This window comes from Musa acuminata, chromosome BXJ1-5, assembly GCF_036884655.1.
Source record: "Musa acuminata AAA Group cultivar baxijiao chromosome BXJ1-5, Cavendish_Baxijiao_AAA, whole genome shotgun sequence".
Lineage (NCBI taxonomy): Eukaryota > Viridiplantae > Streptophyta > Magnoliopsida > Zingiberales > Musaceae > Musa > Musa acuminata.
Genome location: NC_088331.1, coordinates 7,131,444 through 7,149,051, shown reverse-complemented (window position 1 = coordinate 7,149,051; position 17,608 = coordinate 7,131,444). Strand labels below are relative to the sequence as shown.

Sequence of the window (17,608 nt, the reverse complement as noted above, 5' to 3'; positions counted from 1 at the left end):
ATTTTAAAATTTTTAAAGTTGAAATGTGTTATTCAAAGATTTTAAAAGTAAAATTTTTTCCGCGAATTCGCCCAATTTTGATGATAATCATGATTTAACTTATTTTTTAATGGATATTAAGGACGTAAAATATATGAAATTTAAAACCGTTTCACGATTAGGCTTTATTTCCCCTTCGTTACCGCCACTCTCGTCCTTCCGCCGCACGCTGCCCCCCCCCTTCTCGACGCCGCGATGGACAAGCCATCGTCGCCACTGCCGGGAAACACGATCAAGAAGCAGCGAAAAGATAAGAAGAAGGCGAAGCCTCCGAGGAGAGGAGAAGGGCCAGAGTCGGACCAGCTCGACTCGCTCCCTTGGAACGGGTCCCTCCCTGCCGACGACTCCTTCTTGCTCCTCGGTGAAAGCAGCGAAGGAGGTCTCCTTTACTCTCCTCCTCGCCTTCTCTTGATCCATCGTGTTCACTACGATCTGATTATTTGATTCTTTCTTTTGGTTTCTAATGTTTTTCTCTGGTGTTGTTGGTTTAGGGTTTCTTTCTTTGGAGGAGATAGACGAGTCGGAGTACGGGTTCATTGGCGGGATTCCGGATCTCGAAGCTGGAAATAAGAAGAAGAAGAAGAAGCTGTACTCCGACTTGAAGTCGAAGAAGAGGAAGCGAGGGGAAGAGAATGGAGGGTCCGATGGTTCTTGTGTTGTTGATGCCGATGAAGGTGAGGAAGAGGCTAAAAACAAAACGAAGAAGAAGAAGAAGAGTAGAAGGAAGAAGAGGAAGGGAGTTTCAGATGAAAGTGGGGAGCCGAAGGGAGAATCCACGGTGGAGGGAAGAGACAAAAGTACGTCTAGTTAAACCTCTTCCTTTTTTCCTATAAGAGTTAACATGAATTTAGTATTAAAAATGCATAATTTTATTATTTTGTTCGCTAAAATTGTTTATTTTAACACTTATTTTTAACAATTATTTATCTTCTTTGCAATCTTATCTTTATGAATTCAGATTCTGTTGAGTGGTTTAGGGTTTATGACACCCAGGATAAGAACATATAACGTTTTCTCATTCGTAGCATTGACTTGTTTCTGCTATTTTGATTCTTGGTCACAATATCTGATGTATCATTTTTACCAAAATTATAAAATCAACTGTTTTGTGGATAGAGTTATGCCAAACCTCTGCCTCTGTCTCTTCAGAAATATGGATCCCAATGATTAAGTTTTTGCTCTGACAGATAAGCATCACAATAACTTTGTTGGTGATGATGGTAATGAAAATTTGATTCTGGATGAGGATGAAGTTTATGCATGGAAAGAGTTGAGGCTTCATCCCCTTCTTGTCAAGTCAATTCGTCAGCTTGGTTTCAAGGAACCCACCCCAATACAAAAAGCCTGTATTCCTGCTGCTGCCCATCAAGGAAAGGTTGGATTCTTTAGAATTAGTTTTGTCACACATTCAACTGACAGATTAACTATACCTTTTGTGTGGTAACTTTGTGTTTTCCTGTTTCGATAATCAATCATTAGTTAGTTAGTAGTTGATAATTGATGACATAGGCCAAACAGATCAAGGCTAAGAGGAAATTGACCTAGGTAAAATTTTTCTATTGTAGGTAGTAACATTTACCTTTTCACGAGTTATAATGTTTTATGAGACCTAATCGATCAATTTCTTCTACTTTTATTGTGAAATAGGATGTCATAGGTGCAGCAGAGACAGGTTCCGGGAAAACACTTGCCTTCGCACTACCTATTTTGCAGCGCCTCCTCGAAGAAAGAGAGAAAGAAGGTAGATTGATCCATGAAAATAGAAATTCAGATGAGAAAGTTTTCAGTGGAGGTTCTCTTCGAGCACTAATTATCACTCCTACAAGGGAACTTGCATTACAGGTGCCCATGTTTATTTCCAAAAGTTTTTTAGTTTACCTATTACCTACATCATAATAGCTTGCACAGGAATTAACTATCTTTTTTGAAAAGAAAAATAAAATTAAACAATTTGATACGATTGAATTTACATTTTTAGTTTATTTTGAATTTAACGTTTTAGGAAAATGTGGTTGTGTTTGTCGTTGTGTTCCTTTTTCCTTGTATCTTTTTTTTTTCTGCCAGCATTTTGGAGAGGAGATAGCATTGAGGCGAAAGTTAGGAGACTAACTTTTATATTGGATAATGGATTAGTGATTACATTTCTTAAACATGATATAGAATTTGTTAGCAATTTATAGATAAGGATGCTACTATAAGACTTGGATGACGTTGGATTCCAACCATGTGCCTAGTTCTCTAGATTATATGGACAAATCTAGCCATGTTTTGGAACACTTATGACTGACCAATAATGCAAATTCAAGAAACATTGGTGACAACATTCACAATCTAGTTGTGGGAGAATTTTGATGATATTTTCTAGTGTACTTTATATACAAATAAAGTATTGTTCTTCACTAGTTTATAGTGTTATTTGAGTTAGAAGTCATGGGCATTAGTGTGAGGAGATGCCTTAGCATAACAATAAGGTTGCTTCTTTCATCTTTGCAAGTTGGTTGACTAGGGTTCAAGTCATGGAAACAATTTCTATTTGTAAGGTAAGGCTTCATCTGTTGGCCATATTTCCAGACCTTGCATTGGCTCCGGACATGGGTAGGACTACGTATGTTGAGATCCTCCCTAAACCCCAGATTGGTTGGAGCTTCGTGCTCTTGTCGATTCTTATAAGTCCTTAATGTTCATGCTTGAATTAAGGTTCTTTTATGCAATAAAATTAGTTAATTTAGAAGTTTAGCTTTCTCATTGACTGTCTTAGAGGCCTTCTTAATTGCAGAAAACCTTGACAGGAGTGGTATATTCTATCAGAGTATTTGAATTTAATTTATTTGAGAATTAAATTTGAGATTATGTTTGTCTACATCAAATTGATGAGTTTGTTCAGATGGCTACCAGAAGGTTTAAGACTTGCTTCTGAATCCAATTCCCTTGTTTATGTTTCTAAGTTCTAGGGAGCAAGGGGAATAACTTAATTAGTACTAGATAAATTGATTGTTTTGTTTTACATTTTTGGAGTCTTTGGAAGGCAAATAACAAGAGTAGGTACAATCATGTTTGAGTTGTCAAACTATTTTGCACTGTTGATATATCTGAAACTTAATTTCTTTCATGCATGGTCCATTTCCTTCCCATGTTAGGCAACTTTCTTGTATAATGATTGGGCTTGTTTTCTAGATTGTGATCATTATGCACAGTGTGGTACTGCCTCCTTGATCACAGTAAGAAGCTTATAAAAAAAGGTTGTGCATTTTGTTGGAATTGGGAGGTTCAATTAAGAATCAGTTATTAGTTTAATTTTGGCTGGGTCATTTATTTGGTCAATTTTCATCTGTGGAGGTTGTTGGTTCAAAGGTTTAAGATCTCATTTATAATTATGAACTTAAGATTGTTTGCCTATGGAAGTCTCCGTGTTAGTTTATTTAATTTTTATTATTTGTGACTTGATTGAGGCAAATATTATTACTTGGAACACTTCATTTTTGTTTCAGTTCGTAACAACAAGATTGACATCTATATGTTTCTATGTTCTCCATTCCTTATTGATTTCTTTCTTGTCTACAATATTATAATCAGCTACAGTTTACTTGTGTTTGTTTTAAGCATGTTTAGAAAATAGATAGGTCACTGGAATCTGTTATATATTTATTTCAGCGTCAGTTGCTTGGTGGTGGTTGTTTTAGGTTTCTGATCATCTGAAGGGAGGAGCAAAATTTCTTGATATTCAAGTAGTCCCTATTGTTGGTGGAATGTCCACAGAAAAACAGGAAAGGCTTCTAAAAAGGAGGCCAGAGATTGTTGTTGGAACTCCAGGACGCTTATGGGAGCTTATGTCAGCTGGAGAGCAACACCTCGTGGAGGTTAGTATCACTGATGCTTTAGCAAAGGTCATGTTTTGTTACTATTTCATCGATTCTGCTTCTCCAAGCAATCTTATTAATTAATTGATTTTATATTATGATTTTTTGTATGGGGGAAGATGACGAAGGGTAACAACACTGTTTACTGCACTTAGTTTTGGGAGTTGTGGTTGGTCATGCTTAGGAAAGTGTTAAACATAGTCCAAAATAACATTAAATTGATGCATCTTTTGTTTTGTGGATTTTTCCATGTTGTATTCCCCTTGATTGCAAGAATTTTAAGGGACCTCAATTTATTTATTATGTGCTCAGGAGTTGAGATGTAGGAATCATATAATGAGGAAAACTTATTCATTTTTTAGCAAAATCATTTTTTGGCTGTGCTTTAGCCATGGATTCTTACAACCATTCTTTTATTTCAAATAATATAAAAGCAATTAGCAAATTTAAAAATTAGATATTATGTCTAGATATGTAACTTATACATACTTGAGTAGGTTGCATGGATCTTTGGCTTCGTCTTTTAATTTTTTTTGGATGATATGGTATGCTTTAATTTCTAAGCTTTAAATTTACTTTTGGATGTGTTATGTCTTTGTGACAGTACTAAAATGATACAACAACAAAGCCGTAACGTCATAACTATTTGGAATCGGTTAATGGTTACATGGATCTTTTGCCTTATCTATAAAGAGTCATTTAAATCTTTATCTATATACTATTATGGTCTTCTTAAGTCTTCCCCTACCTCTTTGTCTCTCCATTGTAATAATTTCACCTCTCATCTATTGGTTTCCTTAGCATGTGTTCATATTGTCTTAAACACAATACTAAAAAGATGGTAAATACTAAATACAATAATGAAATGGTGGTATCCAGAAATAAACCGAGGATATCTGCATATAGTGGGAACATTGCTTTATTGAGATGTATTTGTCTAGCACATACATAGTTTGCCATAGTTTATGCCTGATATAAATATACTTGACACTATGTAATGATGGAAATTGACCTAATGATTCTTCTAAATAAAATATGGAGGTGACAAGTTCACATATTGTTAAGGGGATCCTTCCATTTAGATAACTGATTTAGTAAATCTCAATTTAAGCAGTTCATTGAGAGATTGTGATCTCATAGCTGGAAAATTCTTTAGTTGGTGGTGGATAGTAAACTTCTTTCTATCATTGTATGATTATATTGGTGAGGACACCAGCTTGTGTGGAGACAAAACAACGTGATGATAACCTAACATGGAAGGAGAAAGAAAATATTTTGTTAAAACACATCAGGTTCACTGATTAGGCCGACTAATTGACTGTTTGCAAGGAAAATGTTATTTATATTTGTAGAAGATTGCTTTTGTCTCTGCATAGCAAACTTTTGATGTTCTACCTCTACATGTAGCTCATTAACAGCTAGAAAACTTCAAAACGGCTGCTTGATTGATTGTGCGTCTTATTGTGTGCTAAGTTGTAGTAATGATAGTATTGACAGACATTTCAACCAAAAGCTGATGTTAAATTTTCAGAATTTTGGTCCCACCGAAAATTATTGTTATATATTTTTTTCAAAATATTCTTTTGACAACACAACTGTTGTTGTGATCACTAAACTACTTTCTTGTCCATCATAAGAACTGAGCAGCAGGTATATTTCTACTGTTGTTGGAGCACATGAAGTAGTATTAAAAAGCTGGATAGTGGAACTCATAACTTATCCTTTCACTCAAACGGGTGACTGTCCTTTATGCAAATTAATTATCCTTCAGATAGAATCAAACATGGACTTTTATTCTCTGCTAGTAGCTTCTGTAATTTTCACTTCTTTTGCTGACACTAGTGTGCCATTTTACAGCTGCACTCATTGTCCTTTTTCGTGCTTGATGAGGCTGATAGGATGATAGAGAGTGGCCATTTTCATGAGTTGCAATCTATCATTGACATGTTACCAATGACAAATGGATCCATTGAGCAAAATTCAAAACCTACTGCAATATGCAAAACCATTCCAACTTTACAGCGAAAGAAAAGACAGACATTTGTGTTCTCTGCCACAATAGCCTTATCTGATAATTTTCGCAGAAAACTCAAGAGAGGATTGTCTAGTTCAAGACCATCAGTGTCAGATGGGCTAAGTTCTATAGAAACACTTTCAGAGAGAGCTGGAATAAGACCTGACGTTGCAATAGTCGATTTGACAAATGCTGCAATTTTGGCTCATAAACTTGAAGAATCATTCCTCGAGTATTCTCGTTGTCCTGTATCCTGATTTATTTAGATTTTTTAATGGGTGTTAAATTCTGCAATCATTCCCTCTTATCTTTTTCCAATCTCATGTGATTTGGTCATATTGGAACTCATATATTAGACATTTTGAGTTATGTTTTTGTAGTTTTGTCTATATATATTTATTGAGCAACCAAAAATACCTTCCATGACCATAGTTGTCTCGTGAAGTTCAAATATTATGTATGCTGTGCAGATGGATGTAGGTCATTTCTAGCTGAGAGAATTTATTTCCTTTCAAACTTGCTTCGGTTATTGTCTGTTATCAAAAACCTTTTATGAATGCTAAAAACTTGTTGGTGTTGGAGATGTGGTTTTAAATACCTCAGTATATCATCAATATCATACTGGCTTTTGATACTGTACCAAAACACTGATGTATCATCCGGGATGTTGGTGCCAACACATGCGACTAATTTTTGTTATTTTGGTATTGTTACGATGGTGTACCATATTGTCCTGGCCAAACAAATTTTCAGCATGGTACTGGTATTTTGAAGTTAAAACAATAATGGGACATACATTATATTTACCTGTCAGGAAATTTCAACAATTTGAATTTAGCTGCATTTGTCCTTTCTTATTTGCTCTTAGCAGATGGCACTTAACAGGTGCATCTGGGTAGAAACTTTTAACATTTAAATGGAGGTCTATTTGCTCCATACACTGAAGACAGAGATCCTTTTATATGAGCATAAAGAGGTTCTTAATAGAGAGGTCAATCACCAAAATGGATTAAAGAGAAATGCTTTTTGAAGTAAAAAAAATGTAGTGATTAAGAGGATTAATAATTTTTTTTTTTTTGGCATGAGAAGCAATTTGATAGACGAATGTTAGTATTGGTGGTTTTTGGGCGTTACCCCTGTTTCTACCTTGGATTGCCCAAAATAGGGCGATCTGATTCTTGGTCTCTTTCTCCATGAACTTTAGCATATGTTTTTTTTTTTTCAAAAATAATAGAAACCATATCCAAATCTTTCTTTTTTAAATATTTTTTTAATTACCTCAATAAATAAATAGTTTCTGTGATTGATCTTCCAGACATGAAACTGAGTTAGTTTCGATGGTTCTTAGAATTTATTCATCAAAAGAAAATTGCGTTTATGTATTTGCTACCATCAACCATCAGTTATAGTGCAAAATAGGTATGGAGGACAATATAAATAATATGATGCAATTTGGAAAATTTGGTGCTTCATTGACATTTCCTAGTAGGGTCTGTGAATTTCGACTTTCTATCAGCACTGAGAGAAATCTTATATTTTTAAGTTTCAGTTTGTTAACAAGTTCGAAGAAGCATGTCATGAATGTTTTGTGGCAATCATTGTAATCACAACTCCAGAATAAGAAATTCCAATTTGACCTTATTATAAACCGAACAGAGACCATGATATTGCTTTAAGATACTTTTACAGAGAGTAACTGTAACTTGAAAAATCACCACTTACAATGGCCTGACTGCCACATAACAGATACATGTTTCATTTGGCGCATTACAATTTCTTTTGTCTCCCTTTCTATCATAAACATAGTAAGTTATGTTTAGTTAGCTCAATTATTGAGTGTGTGGATTTCTGTGTTTCATTTGTAGAAGTCAATATTTGGGTCTCTGTATACAGTTGACCAATTCTTCTTATCTCATCTATGATGAGATTGAATTTTATGTCATTATGTTTTCTATATATGTCGAACATCATGAAAGAACATTTCGACATGTTCCTCGTCATGAATCCCAAAATTCTAGGCTCAAATTTTCTTACTTGAGATGCTTAGTTATTGTTTGGTTACTCATGTAAATTTGATGATGAATTAATACAAATTACCGAGTGTTGAAAGCATTCTGGAACTTGCAGATGCGAAGAAGAAGTTAAAGAGGCCTATCTATATTATATATTAAGTGTTCATGGCCAAGGTCGCACTATTATTTTCTGTACATCGATTGCAGCTGTACGACGCATTTCTTCCATATTGCGGATTCTTGGCATCAATGCTTTGACCCTTCATGCTCAAATGCAACAAAGAGCCCGTTTGAAGGTACTAACTAGTAACTACTTTAAGAATGGAATATATGATTTGCTTGTCTATTATAGTTAGATACCTCACTAGTTTGCATAACAGTCGAAATTGACTTACAGTCCTTGTCAAAAGTGCTCCTATATTTGGAATATACTTGTTGGGTTTTGTAGGCCTGCCATTATAGCTAAATATTATTTTAGCTTGCCATGTTCATAGGGTTGGGACGAATAATGTGTGGAACCTGTATTAAGATGACAGTCCAGATTCTTGGTTTTAAATATGGAACACTGATTTGCTGATGGAATATGCAAATGTTGGTTTTACTGTTCATGATGTATTCACTTAGTATTGATTATTATCTGATCATATTATATGTACACTGCTGCTTAATCAGGCAATTGATCGTTTTCGTGGAAATGAGCATAGTGTTTTAATTGCTACTGATGTTGCTGCACGAGGCCTTGATATTCCTGGCATCCGAACTGTTGTTCATTTTCAATTGCCACATTCTGCAGAGGTATGTACTAGGTTATGTTCCTTGTTAAACATAATTATAACATTACTAACTTGAGCTTGTTATTGTTATTGTTTTAGGTTTATATTCACAGAAGTGGAAGAACAGCACGTGCTTCTGCAGATGGCTGCTGTATTGCATTGATATCACCTAGTGATAAAACTAAATTTTTTGCCTTGTGCAAGTCATTGTCTAAGGTGATATCTTTAGTTTCTATGTGATACATGTATTTTTAAGTTGCAGCTTGCTGTGTCCTAGTTCTGCTTTTAGAGGGATAGAGCAAACCATAATACTTATCTTATAAGTGCATCACGATCTAGTTAATGCGGGTAATAATTTTATAACATTGTGAAAGTACTAATGCTATAATCGTCAAATTGAGGTTCTCAAATTTTCATACCCTGGTAATTTAGAGCGCCAGATCCAATTTCAACTTGAAGATGCCATTATGTGGTCTCTCAAGCTTATGCCTAATTTTAGCAATTGCCCTCATTTGCAGGTAATTTAGTCGTAACAACCCTCATTTAGGGTACAAGATCACGTACTCTGTACTGTAAATTGACTAATAGTTGAGCCCAGTAACTACAGTCAAGACATTTGTGGATAGCTCGGGGACTAGTTTTATATGTAATTCACTATTTATTGTAGCAACTTACAATATACGGTAGAATATTTATGCTTGTTTATGATACTTTGTTTTCGTTCTGTTTGATTGCATCAGTAACTTAATCTCAAAGAACTTAATCACTTTTTGTCTGTTTCCAGGAAAGCCTTCGACAATTTCCTGTAGATGATTCTTATATGCCTGAAATATTGAAGCGGTTATCTCTTGCCCGTCAAATTGACAAGATTCTGCGGAAAAATTCCCAGGTACCAAAACTTATATATGCTTATTTGTGTGGTCTTTAGGAAATTTTTATAAGGTTCTTAAAGCTAGGATATAACTTTGGGCTACTTGGCAACAAAACCATAATGTACTACTGGAGAAAAGTTTAGTTGTAAATAATAAATTATTCTATCTACTAAAAGATCTGAACAAGTTCCATTGTCATTTCTTTTATTTTTTTGTAGATCTACTCTACTTTAAAAGAATATGATTTTACACTCTTTTGGTTAATTGTCACATGAGACTTCCTTTTTTATGTATTGGTTCTAATATGCATAGTTGATCTATTTCATATCTTTTAGTTTCTTGCTATTTGTGAGCTCCATGGTTTGTGAAATTGTCCGTACTGGTATGAACCGGGTTGTAAATACCGGTCCGATGGAGAACCAGGATATGGGCTAGCTCATGTTGGGTGGTTCAAGTCCAGATCAGGGTTTTCATTAGTTTATCTTTGCCTACAACCTGTATTAACCCTACAGATGTTTGAGGCCTAGTTGAAGGAGTCTTGAGCCCTGTGCCTCGTGCCTCTCGCTGTCCGTCACTGTTGGCCTGCCGTGGGACCTGTTATCCTCCTTTGCTTCCTCTTCCTCCACCTAGTCCTGTCCTCTGCACCTCACCTTTACCTCTTCTTCTCCTCCGTCTAGTCCTCTCCTGATCCTGTACTTTGACCTTTTCTTCCTCTTCCTCCTCCTCCCACCCTCTTCAGTGCTAATTGGTATGCCAACGTACCGTGAGTTGCGGGTCAGCATTGCCATTGTTGAATGTGTTCGGCATGCCAATATTTACCAGATCTGTATCAGTGGGGTCCAGTTAGCAACCAACATGGGTGGGTACCAAACTTTTAATTATGGTTAGTCCATGCATTTCAGTCTTATTTTAATTGATTTGGATATGATAGTTGCTCAATTCAGAACTATGATTTACTGCTTTGTATTTGAAATTTAAAGAAAAAAGAACTTATGCACTGAATTTGGCATCTCTTCTAGTCAAATTATCATCCGTTGGTTAACAACTGCATAGAGGAAGATATGATGGAAAAAGGTTGGTCAGTTATCAAAATCAGTGAGGTTTAATAATGGGGTGATCAGACATTAGCTGTTTGTAAAAGCTTTGCTAAGTCCAATACAAAATATTGTTAATTGATATGCATTTATTATCTTTTACCTACTAGTGTTTGTTGATGTTAAATGAGCATTACTACCAAAAGATCTTGTTCTAAAAATTGACAAATTGCAGTGAGGAAAATTTTAAAAGATACTTAGTGGCTAAAAAATAGATAAGAAGCTATAAGTATGACAAGTCACAATAAATAATTTTTATAATAATTAAATACTAAGGAGAGGGGAAGTTTATTTTTCGGATTGGGATGGGGGAAGGATATGTTTGAATTGCTAAAGCTAAAAAAAGAAATAGTATGGATTTAGGTACACAAAGGTTGAAGATCAAAAGATACTTGTGGAATGATTAAGAAATTAACTTTGTAAACTATTTATTTAATGGACATTCTATTGGTAACTTATTTTTAGATGGACAATAGTGAAATATTAAAGAATATAAACTAGAGTACATAAAGTAAAAGAAGAATTTAAACAGATGAAAAACAGATAAGAGAGCGGGATTTGATAGTATTCCTGTTGAAGTTTGGAAAAGTTCAAGAGATTGATGAATAATTTGGTTAATTAATTTGATTAATAAAATTTTGAGAATTAGAAAGATGTCCCATGAATGGAAGAAGAGTTTTCTAGTATCAATTTATAAGGATAAGGAAGATGTCTAAAGCTGTTCTAATTATATATGATAAAGATAATTAATCATACTAGAAAACATTGGGAAAGTGATTGAAGGTGGAATAATATGTGGAATGAGAACTTTTGAGAATCATTTTGGTTTTATATCGAGATGATTGCATATAGTTTTTATTGACTTAGAAAAAGTCTATTATAGATTAGTTAGTGATTTATTATAGTGGATTATAGAAAAGAAAGATGTAGCCACTAATTAGATCAATGATATAAATGATATGTATGATAGTGTACTCATTATTATTAGAATTTTAGGGAATATGCATACCTGATAGTATATGATTACTTCAAGGATCAACTTTTAAGTTTTCACTTTTTTTTTGTTAAAGGGTAAACGGTGAAGAACGGATTTGAACCTAAGACCTCGCTATCAACCATGAAAATCTACTAGCTGTGTAGTTAATTTTTTTTTTTTAATTATCGAATAAAGTCTCAAACCCTTAGTAAGTAGGTATCATACACCACCACTAGACAAATGTTGTGTTCTGTTCACATTGGTAATGGCAAGGTTCGTAATATCGTACCGTACCGGTATTTCGACCTGGGCTCGGTACCGGTACGGTACGGTATACCGAGCAGTACACCCAGGTGTACCAAGTGCTGTAGCACTGTAGCAGTGCTACAGTGCCTTGGACCGGTAACAGTCGGTCCGCGTACCGAAAACCTGTCGGACTGGTACATACCGCCCGTACCGGGCGGTATGGCTCGGTACGGCAGACCCTGGGTAATGGATGGATTTTCATATACCGGATAAACCCCTTTGGTGCTTGCAATTTATTGATGATATTGTTTCAATTGATGATGGTTCCGATGGAATGAATTCTAAACATGAGTTATGGATATAAATCTTAGAAATGAAGGTTTTAAATTAAGCATATAAAACAGTATGTATTAGATATAATTTCAATAATGCTAACAGAAGAATTGATAATGTATTTAAGATTAATTGCCAAATAATTTTAGTAGGTAAATATTCTGGGTATCTTGGATCGATTATTGAACAATGGGAATTGATGATGATGTTATTCACAATATAAAAGTTAGATGGTTACAATGGAGAAAGGCATCGAGTTTTGTATGACCATCTGATGTTCTTTAATTTTTTTAAAAAATTATAAAACAGTTACTAGGTAAGTCACTTTATGGATTTGAGTCTTGGTTGTTAGGAACGTAAATATACAAAAGGCTTATCACTGAGGTGGAATTATTGAGGCAGATGTGTGGGTTGCTAGGAATGGAAAAATATTTTTATTTGTGAGCATTTAGGCATAACTTCGATTGAGAATAAAATAAGGAAGTATCATTTAAGATGATATATGTATGCTTGAAGGAGACATATACATGTTGTAATTAGATGACATAATTAATATTACTTATGTTGAATGAGAGAGAGGGATACTAAGTCTTTCATAGAAACTATATATAAAAATCTAAATGTTCTTGTTTTAACTGAGCATACTGTTTGTGTATAGCTTGGTAGCAAAAAGGATCCAACTAGCTGACCCAGCTAGTTGGGAAAATTAATGTTATTGTTATTGTTGTGTCTGTTGATTGCCTGGATCTTCTACCTGCCACCCTTCTACCTGATTGATGACATGATAGATGATTTTTCTGATTGAATTTCATTGAGCTGCAATCTATCCTTAACCTCGTGCTATGGATATCAAGTGTACTGTACCAGTCTGACTGATTACTATATGCCTGTATCACAATATATCCAAACTTCGAATAATTTTTGATCTTTTAGTCTTTTATGCATGTATAGGTTTGCAGGGTTCGTCTATGGTATTGGAATTAAATTTTAACCCATCTCATGAATCTTTTTATTTTGTCATTATTTTTGGAATGATGAAACAAATTCATGTAATGTTTAGCATTGATGTTTGAGTTGTCTTTGGGTTTCATCATCTTTTGGCTTCATATTCAGGAAAATGTCAATAAGAGTTGGTTAATGCGAAATGCTGAGTCTTTGGGCTTGGAAGTGGAGGAGAGTGCCAGTGAAGAAGATGTAGTAAATGGATATAAGCAGAAGAAAATTAGTTCCCTTCAATTAAAGAAGCTGCAGCAGGTATTTTCTAATAGTTTCTGTTATTTGGCGATAATCATTTTGGTTGCATGTTTAAACAACAAACATGTGTCTATAGCTATTTGAACTTAATTGTTGTTTATTTTTGCCATCTTCATCTGAAAAGTTATGCTGAATTTTCATCTTTTGGGTTGTGTGCGTGTGTGTGCAGGAGTTGAATGACCACTTAAAACAACCATTCCAACCAAAAACATTCTCACATCGCTTTCTGGCTGGTGTAAGTTTCCTATTTGTTTTCTTGGATATATTTGTTTGTAAATACATTATTTGTGTAAGAATTCATTGCATCCTGAATTTTCCTTGGACTACTAGTTCTAGATTTCTATCATATGGTGTTTTTTGAATATTTTTGTTACGAATGGCTACCAAACCTTATATACTAAGTTTTTCAAGCAACAGCTTAAATAACTTGACTCAGCTAAAAAGTATGACTTCCTTGACTAACCTAATAAATTATTTGATTAAGTGGAATATGGCATTAAACTTTCGATGAAGTAACGAAGCTTTCGATGGAGTATGACTACAAGCTATGTGAGCAGAGTTTGTGGTTGAGCTAGTCACTGGTATGGTGTCATATTTTTCTGTTATTAAAATAGCAACACCATTTACCAACTTTGCTACTGCGTATTGGACTTGTTTTTAAATGATTGTGAGCTAATGATGCTGAACTTGTTCATCTTGGCTGCTATTTGCCTTGTGCATAACCTCTGGTCAACTTGGCTCAAGTCCATGCATTTAATGCACATTGTCACTGAGTACATCAAATGCTCCAAAGTGTAGCTGATTTGTGGCTCTGGCCTGTTGATGATGTGTCACATCATTTCTAAGACGATTGAGCACAAAAGGCAACCTATGCAGCCAAAGAGGTTGCCTCTATTATTCGAACTCTCATTGCTTAGGAAGATGTTTTACCCTTGTACTAAGGCTTAAACCTTCAGAAGAAGGCTGGGGCATTTTTGTAGAACCAATAATGGATTTCTTGGCAGTTGATACTGTATTTCTGTGTAAGACATCTTTACATAGAGAGCATGCATTACACCTAGTAAGCTCTAGTGACCTGGAGGCTCGTCACAGTGGCTTGCATCATTCTCAGCTTGGATTCCTTTCCTCCTTAAATTCCCCTAAAGGAATTATATATATCGTATGATGTGTGGGGTAATTTCATCTTTATGGCATCACAAAAGGGTAAGTTATAAGCTTATAGCCCAACTAGACAGAGCTTTTAGAGTGTTTATCTTGTAATTGCAGTAAAGTCTATTGGCTCTGGGCAGTTTGTACATTGTTCCAGGTTAGCTGTTGTATAGATGGGATCAACTGTTTTATCATTATTGTCCAAGTGGAACACTAAAGTAGAGATGGGCATGCACGGGTGCTTTTTTGTGCTAGATGAATTTACTGATATTTGATGTTCAGCTTTTCAACTTTGACAGTTTTACTTGGACTCTCTTGTCATCCCTGCAAAATGTCATGGAAGTAGTATGGAAATTTTTTTAAGTAAAATTTGGTCTTCTTAAATTTCATGTTCCATACTAAAATATGTATTCTGTATTTTTATGGTTGTTTCATGATCTTTAGTCAGTTGCAGACTATCTGGCGTCAATGATTTCCTTTTTTGGATTATTTGCAAAATGCTACTTAGGTGTGGTGCGAATTATTGCCATCTTCTTTTCAATGTATTGAATTGCATTATTGAATTTTTCTAATTGTGCTAAAAGTTTTATGGAGTGTGATACAGTCCCTGCATAATGTTATGTACTGTGTGGTTCTGCTTGCAGTCCCTTTGGAGCAAGTTAGATGCAAAATTGAATGGATATTAACAGCATTGGAATTCCTAAATCTAAATTCATCTTATTGCACTTTAGAAAATGCAATTTGTGAGGGTTTATGCATCTGTACAGTGTTTATATATATATAATATAAATATCCAATATTTTAGATGTTTGCAAAAATTCTAGATGTTTTAGTGAAGTATGTTTTTGTTTTCGGAATTATTAAATTCCAAATTTAATATGTGCCGAATAAAAGCATGTTAACTTTTGTCGTCATCATGGAGATCATCTTTTCTAGTAGCATTTGTGGTTTTTATCAGTAGAAATCTTGGATTCCTAATCTCTTATTCAACCAGTGTGCTTCATAGTTATTGTATTTGGATTTCATCAGGCCGGTGTTTCTCCTCTCCTTCAGCAGCAACTTGAACAGTTATCGAAGATGAACACTGTTGATGCTAACAACTCTAGTAAGAGGGCTGGTTTTGTGGTTCTTGGTCAGGATTTTGTTGAACCACTTCAGGCTCTTCGCAGTTCTGGTCATGAGGTATGGTGATGTAAATTATAAACTGGTTTTTGTTTTTTTATTTTTTTACTTGAACACCTTTTCTGACATTGTTGTAACTCTTTTCTGAAGTGACTTTTTTAGTGCCTACTCATTTGCAATGCAAATTATCTGCATCATTGATGCAGCTTGATATTTAATATTTACTGGAATTTTGATGTGAGAACATTTCACGCACCACTTCACTATACTTCACTAAAATTCTTTGATGCTGATCATATCATTAATGTATGTGATTTTCGTGGATCCATGTCAGGCTAGTTAAAGGAATTTGGATAGTTTTTTAGAATCTAGATGAATCTCAGAACATGAAGTTACCAAATTTCTACTCCAATTATCAACTTTCTGTCTGTGGCCTATTTTGCTTTGTGTTAGTAATCGTGCAAACCGAGTGAATGCTTCATATGAACCTATCATATTTGGTCTGTTTAAAAAGTGTCGGATCACAAAAATTCTGGCTTTTCTGTTGAAGATGTCTTGGATTGCAGTAGCTTTGGTTTCTCTAGAACTATTATTTGCATCTCCATCCTTCTGTATTGTTTCTTTGTTTCTGATTTATATGAGGTAATAGTTTTTTAGTTATTGCTGTCAGTTGAGGTCATGGTTAACGACAAATCATCTGAATTGTTTTAACATTAAAAAGGACAATATTTCTCCTCATCATTTGCTTTTTGTTGGTACGCATTCAAGAATGTTTTCACAAGAGAGAACTTGTGCTTTGTTGAACTAGTAATAGTCACCTTGACTACTTAGTTCATCATTGATGAATTTCCTGATGATTTATTTGATATATTTATTATAGTTCTTGAGAATTTGATAGAGAGCTTTCAAGTTGCCCAACTCATCATGGGTTGGGAGATCTGTTGCAACAATCTTTCCTTGGTGCTTTATTCTCATTCTTTTTAACAACCTGCCATTTTTAACACTCTTGCCAGGTTTGTGTTAACGTAGACAAAAAGAGAGAAACGCGAAGGCAGGCTGAAACCTGGAAGCGTAAAAAGAGGGATGAAAAAAGGCGTATGTTACACTCTCTCTTGCTCTAGCTTCTAGCTTTTATTGGTGCACTATTTGTTTGATTATAAGATCCGCTTCTTATGCACCAGGTCAGCGTGAGAAACAGAGAAAAGATAGAAAAAAGGCGAGAGAGGGTATCAACTAGCGTACGTTATTGGCGAGTACTTGATCAATTAATATCTTACCCTAAAGATTACATGTACTGTTTACTTTGCCATTTCATATTTGAATTCATCCTTGAAGCAAACGGCTGCAGATTAAGTATTCACGGAGGAAATTAGATGGACATTAAACACTATAAAAACAAGGTGTCTCAGTAGCATCATGGAGTTCGATCTGCACTTTCAGTTTGGAGCTCAGAGATCAAAGTCTAACGGAAGTTGTACCGTGCAACTTTTGGCATTGATCGCCAAGTCTGGTCAGAAATTTTTGATTTGAGGTTTGTTTAGTGAAAATTTTGGCACTTTATTCGTGATATTTGTTGATTTGGTTTCTGTACCTGTGCTCATTAGCCTTCTCGTATCTGTTTATTTCCCTTGCTCTTCACTGTCACCAGTTCCACCACCTCCAAGAATACTATGATATCAGTCGGAACATCAATATCATAATATCTGTTGTATTATTTCTCAACGGTTTTGGAAGAACATCAATCCAAATCTAATACACTTGTTTATAATGTTATACTGATGGTTCAACCACTCCTTTATATTGCTAATATTCTTGCAGAAAGGGAAACTCCAGACCCAAACAACTTGCACAGCATTACATATCTTGG

General features: G+C 34.9%; 1 protein-coding gene across 2 annotated transcripts; it reads left to right on the top strand.

The window, feature by feature from the left end:
• The first annotated feature begins 165 nt into the window (after window positions 1–165).
• Window positions 166–17,514, top strand: LOC135673458 (DEAD-box ATP-dependent RNA helicase 13-like). Of its 2 annotated transcripts, XM_065182445.1 has the most exons (16): window positions 166–418; window positions 531–836; window positions 1,227–1,414; window positions 1,687–1,881; window positions 3,720–3,896; window positions 5,754–6,142; window positions 8,038–8,218; window positions 8,595–8,717; window positions 8,795–8,911; window positions 9,480–9,584; window positions 13,330–13,470; window positions 13,640–13,705; window positions 15,649–15,801; window positions 16,755–16,836; window positions 16,923–16,979; window positions 17,090–17,331. In XM_065182445.1, exons 1-15 carry the CDS (start codon window positions 235–237, stop codon window positions 16,976–16,978), a joined length of 2,463 nt encoding a protein of 820 aa, XP_065038517.1. In that variant the 5' UTR covers window positions 166–234; the 3' UTR covers window position 16,979; window positions 17,090–17,331. The 2 variants fall into 2 exon arrangements, with proteins under 2 accessions (XP_065038517.1, XP_065038516.1); XM_065182444.1 differs by having other exon boundaries at window positions 16,923–17,514.
• Window positions 17,515–17,608: the final 94 nt, after the last annotated feature.

Bases quoted from the DNA above. Each gene is read 5' to 3' on its own strand.
- LOC135673458 (XM_065182444.1), top strand. From the start codon at position 235: ATGGACAAGCCATCGTCGCCACTGCCGGGAAACACGATCAAGAAGCAG. The intron at 6,143-8,037 runs GTATTCTCGTTG...TGGAACTTGCAG, and splicing joins CTTGAAGAATCATTCCTCGA to ATGCGAAGAAGAAGTTAAAG. The intron at 9,585-13,329 runs GTACCAAAACTT...CTTCATATTCAG, and splicing joins TTCTGCGGAAAAATTCCCAG to GAAAATGTCAATAAGAGTTG.